General features: G+C 46.3%; 1 protein-coding gene across 1 annotated transcript in view; it reads left to right on the forward strand.

Annotated features, from left to right (window-relative positions):
* slc25a13 (solute carrier family 25 member 13) overlaps positions 1-10,000 on the forward strand; it is a 54,461-nt gene that overhangs the window by 5,913 nt on the left and 38,548 nt on the right. The window contains exons 4-5 of the mRNA XM_030347569.1: positions 2,186-2,301; positions 5,047-5,186. Of these exons, the coding sequence (XP_030203429.1) occupies positions 2,186-2,301; positions 5,047-5,186 (256 nt within the window). The remainder of the gene's footprint in view (positions 1-2,185; positions 2,302-5,046; positions 5,187-10,000) is intronic.

The following is a 10,000-nucleotide window of genomic DNA, read 5'->3' on the forward strand; positions in this document are numbered from 1 at the left end:
TGTGTGTGTGTGTGTGTGTGTGTGTGTGTGTGTGTGTGTGTGTGTGATTCAATCCTATGTTGATCAACAGTGCTTTAAGTTACACTCATGTATTCCTCCTATAGTCCATGTCTAGGAGTAACACAGTCTGGGCGGGTGGACATGAGGGGGAAAAAACTGTTCATCCCATGTGGGAATCTTTATACTGTCCAGCTCTTCACCCACTGCTTTCTATAGCTTCTGCATCACCCTTTTTACCTCATAATAGTATTTTTTATATAATAATAATAATAATAATAATAATAATAATAATAATAATAATAATAATTCATATTATTATTATTATTATTAGTATTATTATTATTATTATAGCTCTTATTAACTAAATAATAATTTTAAGGAACATCCATCATCATCCAGCAAACTGATCATTATTCCCCCATGAACAGGGCTGGTCTAATTTACAATTACCGGTAGTCTTTTCCTGCTAATTCCTGTTCCGGGTTGTGTCTGTCCGGACTAGAGCGTATCACAGCTATTGTGTGTAAGATGAGGAAACACCCTGTTCCCGGTCTTTCATTGAGTCATCTTCACACACCAGTCACACCTGCTGGGTCATTTGAGGTGCCCAGTTTGTCTGAGCTTTATGTGATCTGAAAGGAAAGCTGCAGCTGTAATCTCTGCTGACCAGCCCAGATTCAAAACCCAATATCATGTGAACTCTGCGATTCTCATGATTGTGTCTCTTTTGATTGTGTCGCACGCACGCACGCACGCACGCACGCACGCACGCACGCACACTCACACACACACACACACACACACACACACACACACACACACACACACACACACACACACACACACACACACACACACACACACACACACACACTCAAAGGTAGTAACCACTCTTGCATATGTGAGTTACCCCCGTTACTAGTGACTCACAAAGATCACCACTATCGCAGGCCCTCACAAACCTCTCTCCCTCTAAAATGAAACATAATTAATTACAGCAACAAGGCAAAGGCAATGATTGCTCCCCTCACTAGTGCGGTGGAAATTGAAATAGATTTAATAGATGTAGGCTCTGGGGACGGGTCATTACCAGTGACCCCTGCTGGGATTACTGCTTCCATTTGTGAGCTCCATAATGGACTTGTGACAGCTAGGAGCCGGGGGTCAGAGTTCAAATGCCACCTTGGGGTCCATTCATCCTTCCATTCAACCCACTCGGCCATCCACCCACCCGTCCATCCATCCAATAATCTGTCCATCTGTCCGTCTATCCATCCAGCCAACAAGCCCCCCCTCCTTTCACCCCACCACACGTCCATCCACAAACCACCCACCTTACCGTGCCTACTACCTACCCATTCTCCGATCCACCCATCCACCCACCGTCCCTCTGTCAGTCAGATGGAGAGGTGGACAATGCACCAGTGGTGAATATTGTTATGCCTTGACACATTGATACTTTCAAGCTGTTGCTCATATTGTATTCAATTATGATGCTTTTTTATTGCGGAATTTCCCTAGCTGGCTCTGGACGCTGGCCTGCTTGTTTAAAATGGCACAGGGCAAAGAAAAAACTTCACATTAAGGTTTAAAGTTGGTCCTCTGTGCCAGCTGCCAAGTCGGACTGGCAACCCACGCTGAGTTTTTTAAACTGTTTTCTTGCTGAAACGCTGGATGGAGTTATGATATGGGATAATAGACTACTGGATAAAAGACCTCCTGAATTATGCAAGGAGCAGATTGAAAAGCTCTTGCTAAGTGTGCGGCTATACCACCGGGAGACAATCATTACATTGTAGTTGGACGTTTAATGCAGAGCTTTCATCTGAGCCAACATGCGGATTTGAATTCATCTCGGTTTTACCTTGCGGTAATTATGCACACGGTTTGGTGTGTATTTGAGCAGTCTATGAATGTAACATGTGACATATATAATAGAAACAACACATTATCCATTTCATTCTTTCATCAAGTATAATTATCGTGAGATGTTAAATTGAATCCAATAAACCTCAATAAATGTATAATGTAATATAAATAACTAAAATATTCGCCCTCTTCAGGTATGAGTACTAGCTCTATATGTTGGAGCAACACTTGGCAGTGTTCACTATGAGAACTAGTGTACGTCCTTGGTAGTGTATCAGGGTAGTGTAAGCCTCTGACTCCCTCTGTCTCCTCTTAGGTTGATCTCCTTCCAGGAGTTCCTGGCTTTCGAGTCTGTGCTGTGTGCCCCCGACGCCCTCTTCATGGTGGCCTTCCTCTTGTTCGACAAAGCAGGAATCGGGATGACCACTTTTGGTAAGCAACTCCCCCCCCCCCCCCCACCTCAACGTTTTTAAGGACAGGTACGCCTGACACTCAGCAGACAACAGAGTGGAGACATTTCTCATAGGTTACTTTAGCTTTGTGTGTGAAAGTGGCAGAATCTGTGTTATGCAACCATAAAGCAGCCCACTATGGATTCTGACATTTACATGTAACAGATGTGTTCGATGCTATGCTACACTTAATGGAACTAAGGCCTCTCAGTGCGGAGAAAAAACACGCCCTGCACATCATGCCGAGCGACTAGCATTTCTATAATGGCCGTGCTTTTGAACACATTGTCATACCGCGAGCAGGACTCACAACCTTTGATGAAGTCCTGAATGTGATGTTTCGATTTATTTTAAGCCGAGTAATACCCGAGGAACAGAATATCAGACTTGTGTTTTCCATTCTGAATTTCATACGAATGAGTGTGAACGAGTATAGCTGGAAAGGGAAGACGGTGTTACAGGTGACGTCAGGGTCCGAGATGATGGGCGGATAGACTCGACCATTTGGCTGGTAGATCAATTCAGGGCTGAGTATTAAAGCGACTGCTTGGCCAGCATATATTTTACACCTTGGCAGGTATAAGGCTAACTGAAAAAAAGTACATTTTGGAATTTGGACCCTGGGTGACATGCATGTTTTGAGGTGTGGATGTGTGTGTGCGTATTAGTGTGTGCGTCCAGAGATGGGGGCTACGATGTGGTGTTATGATGGGGTGTTAGAATGTGGGGGTGGACGGCGGTAGATTTGGCTGATTGGCATCTGAACTCAGAAACCTGGCGTGGCGGTGAAGAAGATTTTTATACTCGTTAGCGTGTTTCTCCCATTTGCCTAATTGATTTAAACAAGCCTAATGCCGGCGTTCTGTAGGTGTGCGAGATGTTGGGCGCATTAGTGCTCATTTGAAATGCGGCGCACACGTCGCACTCGTAAACAGGGGGAGAGTAAGTGAATTTCGTTTTAATTGTTGGCTTCGACGAGCAGTGAGTTCATTATGCCTGATTATAAATGCACATATGTAAATGTTCATATTTAAAAGGATAAATAAGAGTGACGTTGTCTCGAGGGCAATTAAAAGGTCTGTTGTTTTTTTTGCCTCTCCCAAAGGTTAATGAATATCCCAGTGGCTGTTGTGAGCGAGCGGCAGACTCTGGCACAAGTGGAAAATTGCATGAAAAACATTACGAGGCATTACGGCATTCGCAAACACTGCGACCACAGTGTCTGTCACACGGGTCGGGCTGCCATTTCACTTTGCACAGGGCGAATAACTTGCGACTGAGATGATGGACTTGTCAGAGTTGCTTTATTGTGACAAATCACAGTCTTTCCCTCCCTCTCCTCACCCACTCGGCAGCTCGCCCTGGCGACGGTGGAGATTGAAGTTCTCGCGGCCGTCCACCTATGTAACGACTCACAGCTTTATTGCCTATTAAAAGCCTTCGTTGCGTCGGCCTAGGCTCCATTGAAGCCCTGTTTGTTTTTCCGAACAGCGGACGGCTGCACCCGGCTTTCTTCTGATTTCATTACGCTCTGCACGGCCATTTATTATTTGATAATAAGCGTCAGAGTCATTTCTGTAAAACTCGCGACTCCCATTACCCCGACTTGGGTCAAAATAAATCCATAATTCGGGGGGGGAATATAGAGTTCATAAAATTGAAACATCTTAAGCACGTGAAATGCAACTGTATTTCAGCCAGAAAATCGTGGAGGAAAAAAATAAGAGGGGAGTGTTGACATGTCTATAAAAGCTGATAATATAAATGGCGGGCTCTGCACGGCCCTACACCTTCATATCCTTTAAGGAGTTAGACCCTGTATATTTATTGCCTCATTAAAGTGTAAAAAAATAATAAGAAAAAAACTGCCAGAGCTGCGTTTCTTCTCCTTCTTCTTCAAGCAATATTGCCTGGCGGCAGAGAAAGCATCACCTTTTCTGGTTCAATCTCTCATTCACTCACTCACTCACTCACTCACTCACTCACACTCTCTTTCTATCTCTGGCACTCTCTCGATTTTTATTTCTCTTTTTTTGTCAAATTGCTTCTTCCCCCCTTATCCCTACTAGGCTTATTTCAGAAGCGCGGCTTGTTTGGTAATAAGAAACAGGTCGCCCTATTGGTTTGTTTTTGTTTCTCCAGTAAGGCTGTAATTTGGGACTCATGTTCAGTGTCTCTGCAGAAGCTGTACAAGGTTTGCAGGGGAAAACACAATGTGGGAGCCAAGGCAGCCTTTTTAGAAAATCCACTCTCTCTCGCCCCTAGGCCCTTTAGGATCGTAGTTTAGGACTTAACACCTCGGCCATAATTAATCCCACCATGATTTTCTTTCTATCGCCGATATTTAGGTGTGCATTATGTAGAGAAATATACATATAATGAGACCCTCAAATGTAGGAATTGCTAGGAAAGGTTCAGTTATAGAGGAGACATACAAGCTATATGTAGCGGCTGTAGCAGTTTGTTTTTGGTTGCATGCTATGAATTAAGGAATAAAGTCATAAAATGTTTGTATTTAACCTGGACAAGCTAAAAGCATAAAGTAATGTTACATAAAAAAGTACTTCATGCCAATTCACGAAATTATTATTGATCATTTATGGATTTGTTGCATTAGTAAATTCATTTCAATACATATGTCAATCAAGTCAGGTATCCTCCCTACACCACATTTAATATAAAGCATGTATCTAATGGTGTTGTGTGTTTTGTGTTTCTCTTGCAGAGGATGTGAAGCAGGTCTTCAGTCAGACCACCATCCACCAGCACATCCCCTTCAATTGGGACTGTGAGTTCATGCGCCTGCACTTTGGCAGCAGGCACAGCAGGCACCTGACCTACGGGGAATTCACCCAGTTCCTCCTGGTGGGTGGAACGTCTCTCTGACTGTCTGTCTGCCTGTCTCTTTGTCTTACTGTCGGTTATATCTGTCTGTCTGTCAATATGAATGTCTGTCTGCCTGGTTTGTCCTTTCTGTCCGTCGTGTCGGCCGATCCGCTTACCTGTCTGGTCTGTCTGTCTGTCCATCCGTCTGTCCGTACACCCGTCCGTCCATCCTTGTATGTATGTTCGTCACACATACACTCTGGCACCCACACACACACACACACCCTCCCACACACCCCTCGGCCGTATAGCTTTCAAACTCGGGTCTCTCCACATTGAGAGGATTACTCGTTAATGAAACACTGAGGTTTTTCTGTTTGCTACACTGTCAGCATTTGTTTTCCATTAGCTGACGCGCACCTAGCAACCCGCGCAGCGGTGCGCTCACGCTAACCCCAGGTACAGGAACACTTTCACCTCCATAAATGTTATAATGCTAGTGGTGCTGGGGACATTTCTGGTGTATTTGTGGCGTGCAAGCCATTTTCCAATATGATGTCTAGACTTAAATCAGGCCTGAGCAATGAGAGGTGGAGGGGGTGAGGTGATGGAGGAGGGGGGGGGCGGGGGGAGGTGTTCTCTATGAAAGAGGGGCCGATGCGTGCCAACTTTGCATCCACACTCACCATGTATCTGAATGAGCTTTTTATATTACATTTAACCGAGACCAGATGTCTCGCATACAGTGAGTGGGACGCATGGGGATATCGAGATATTGTTGTATGTTTTTAGTGTGTGTGTGTGTGCGCGCATGTCGCCTGCCTCATTGCGTTCACCTTCCCCGTCTTTCCGCACACTCTCCTCTCTGTCCCTGCTGTGTGTGGCGGGGGGGTGTGCCAGTGTCGCTTGCCCCATCTGCGTGCACGGCCTCCGTCCTGTGGTAGTCTCGTGCAGCATGCGAGTCCTCGCATGCTGCATCGTGCGGCGCTGTTGCAGGTATAGACGCCGTAACTCAAAGTTTGACAGCGATCCTGGTTCTCAGTCACTCAGTCTGGCAGTCAGTCAGTCGGTCGGTCAGTCAGTCGGTGGTTTTCCCAGGCCGGCAGCCAGCGGTGCTCATTGTTGTACCCTGAACATGCACATTTCCGCCGCGGCTGCTAGCTGCATTTGATCATCTCATGGCTGGCTGAGGGGGGGGGGGAAACTGCCTGGAGAAACAAAAGCGCTCGCTCTGCACGAGATGCCCGCCGCGTTCGCTGGAGAGGAGTAGTAGGCGTCGCAACAAAACTAGTACATACTTTGATGTTTTTTGAAAAGATTATAATGATCGGGGATTTTATGATCGTCTTTTTTTTTTTACTTGGCCGCTTCCAGTGGATTCCTCCTGGATGATTATCCGGATAGGTTTGAGGTTGTTTTGGGCTTTGATAAATTGAGGCCAATTATGAAGCAGATGACCTTTATGTGATAACAAAGACTTTATATTTGTTCTTGAATGAGAGAATATGTTTTGGTTGGAAAGTCTGCTGTCATGCAATACAGTGTTCTTGATGGTTCAGTGGAGATGAGGCGTCGGGAAACGAATGTCCTGTGAAAATAAATCTGTATGAACTGCTCCATTAAAGAGATGTTCTGCAGTATGCAGTCAAACTCAAGGAGGGGAATCAAACCTCCCGAGGGTTCCTGGGTGCCCATAATGACTGTCAGGAACCCAAACGAAAAGCATATAGTTGTACAACGCTACATGCATGACGCATGACTCAACACACAGTAAACCCAAACCTAGCACAATTTAATTCCATGGCAATGGCCATTAAGGGCATGTCCTTGATTAATCCTCCGCCATTTGAATCCATTCCAAGCAAACAGAGAACTCACTCCCTTTCCTTTATATAGTAATTCAATGGCCCTGAATGGATACCTGTAACCATGTTCAAATTGTGTTATGATTATGTTATGGTTCTAAAATACCAGCTATAAGAGCTGACCTCTTTTATTCCCATTGCTGGGTCTCATAAAACTCCCCAAAACACCCAACCTCCCACCATTCCCTTGCCATCCCTCATGTCCAACACGGATGTTTTTTCTGTGTCCATTTCGCCATGATAACCATGGCGCTGCCAGATGTTTCACAGAACAGGATTATTGGCCAAAAAACGGTTATGTCGCACATTCCTCAGGATGACTCTCTCTCTCTCTCTCTCTCTCTCTCTCTCTCTCTCTCTCTCTCTCTCTCTCTCTCTCTCTCTCTCTCTCTCTCTCTCTCTCTCTCTCTCTCTCTCTCTGTCTCTCCTCCCTCCCTCCCTCTCTGGCCAATTACTGTTCCGATGGAAGCCAGAGATTCTCACCAATTACATGCATTTTTCCCGTCTCATGCGTGGAAGTCGTCCAAGGGGGCTGAGAGCATGCGTGGTCAGAGCTGTTGCAGTGTGCCGCTCCTCCACCTATGGGAACGTGTGTCCGTAGAGCCAGCGGCACATATCCTAAACCTTTATGCCGAGACAGAATATTTGGAATTGCGTGGAAGGAGACACCGCGTTCGAACCCTCACACACTCAAAAAGAATACGCACATCGGAGTATCCACGGGATGATCACGGGACTCCTCTACCCGGGAGGGGGGGGGGGGGGACTGATATGATAACTCTATGCAGATGGCTCAGAGGCACATCCTGCACGTAAGTTAAGATGGCTCTGTCTCTTCTGGTAGCCGCAAACTTCCGTTGAGCGGAAGCAGAAAACTGGAAAGGAAGAGGGGGAGGCATCCAACTCGAATCATTGGCCGTGGAAAAAACAAACGGTTTCTTAATGACGTGTTTCCCGTGCAATCCCGCAACAAACAAAACGACAGAACTCACGGAACCTCCTTGTTCGCTGTTTTATCTCCACGGCTTAAAATGTCCGCCGGCTGGATGTCAGACCGCTCCCTCTGAGTGAGAGCCATTTCCCTGAAGACCCCTCCCACAGTTGCAACAGGTTAAGGTTTTAGCAGGCTCAGTATGTTAAACAACTGCCCCCCCCTCCCTATCCCTTGAGACAATGGTGGTTTGGTTGCTGCGTGTGGTTCTTTCATGGTCCTCCAGATTCTCAATAGCTAGAATGGATGTATCTGCTATTATTTTGTCTTTCTTCCACTTTACACACACACACACGCACGCACGCACGCACGCACGCACGCACGCACGCACGCACGCACGCACGCACGCACGCACGCACGCACGCACACACACACACACACACACACACACACACACACACACACCCACACACACACACACACACACACACACACAAACACATATGCTCACGAACAATAAACACAACACATGAAATTGGACGAACACGGGTCGCAAACACATTTCTCATCTGGTTCTCTCCTTTGTTTTGGCTTTTTAGGATTCAGCTGTCCCCCCCCCCCCCCCCCCACACACCCCTCCCTCCTGAGCGGTTTATTCCTCTGGCGTGCGATCCAACCCTACTCACAAACACAGAGGCATCCAGTCGGATGCTCACCAAGTCTGGAGGCTGAAAATCTCACCTTTTTTACTCAGTGATTGTATGTGTGTGTGTGTGTGTGTGTGTGTGTGTGTGTGTGTGTGTGTGTGTGTGTGTGTGTGTGTGTGTGTGTGTGTGTGTGTGTGTGTGTGTGTGTGTGTGTGTTTTTATGGGCCAATTTGTCTATTTATTCCTCTGACTTCAACTTACTTCTTCCTAGCCAGCCCGGCCCCTCCCTCAGCTCCCCCACTGTGCTCACAGGTGATACTGACACAAGCCTGCCAGATCGGCTGCCTTTTTTATTTTCACCCCTCTTATTTTTCCACACTGGGCGCCACTCAGCTTTGCAATGTAAATGTCAGCTCCGCATCTCGGATGGCTCATCTGGATCACAGCCCCGGAGGACGCGTTCAGGCTCATTAACCCGCAATAAATGTCAGAGTTAATCAATTTATATGCAAGGCTGCTTGTGGTTACAAATCATTTGAACAGGATCTCATGAATCCAATTTTGTTTTTATGTGTATTAGATTAAGGGTTGAATACATTGGATATTCCTCTTGGCAAGTGTCTTTTTAATGTGAAGTAATAGTTTACATCGTCGCGACAATTTGCACTACGGCAAAGAGGGGCGAGGGAAGAGCATCACTTAAATGAATGTCAACATAAACACGAGGGGAGGCCACCGATGCAGTGACGACAAGTCATTCATTGTCAGTGATTATTGCGTTGTATCGCCAGCATAAGGCAGTGGAGAGTGAGTTAACCCTTTATGCTGCAGTGAGTCATTCACCCGTACTCCTCTGTGGCTTAATGCATACTCTTCGTCTCCATGAATGTTCCTTTGAAACTCCCAAGCCATGCAGAGACACTGGACACTGACTCAACAACACCCACCCACCCACCACCAACCCAACCCCCAATGTCCCTTCAGTTGTGTGTGCACAGCTCAGATTTTTGCTATGTTTAACAAGGAACAAATATATATTTGGGTGGACTTGTTTTAGCTTTAAGGACAGGAAAGTAAAGCTAGACGGAAAAGCGGTTTAAAAGAGGGTGGGAATGACACGTAAGAGTAGCAGGGACTCTAACCCGGATCACTACGAGGAGTATTGCTGACATGGCTAGCGCACTAGTAAGTAAGGAATAAATAATATCAATATAATGAGTTTGGGTCGCTGTCTGTCATCTCTTCCGAGGGTGTTGTGTGAGGATGTGTCCTCCACCCGCCTGGTTCTCTGTGTTGTGTAAGCAGAGGGATGTGTCTTCCATCCGCCTGGTCTCTGTGTTGTGTGAGCGGCGGTTTGTTGGCTGTCTCTCTGCAGACTTGTGGTTGCAGGTACCGATAATGGCTGCTAAT

Source organism: Gadus morhua, chromosome 22 (genome assembly GCF_902167405.1).
Source record: "Gadus morhua chromosome 22, gadMor3.0, whole genome shotgun sequence".
NCBI classification, from domain to species: domain Eukaryota; kingdom Metazoa; phylum Chordata; class Actinopteri; order Gadiformes; family Gadidae; genus Gadus; species Gadus morhua.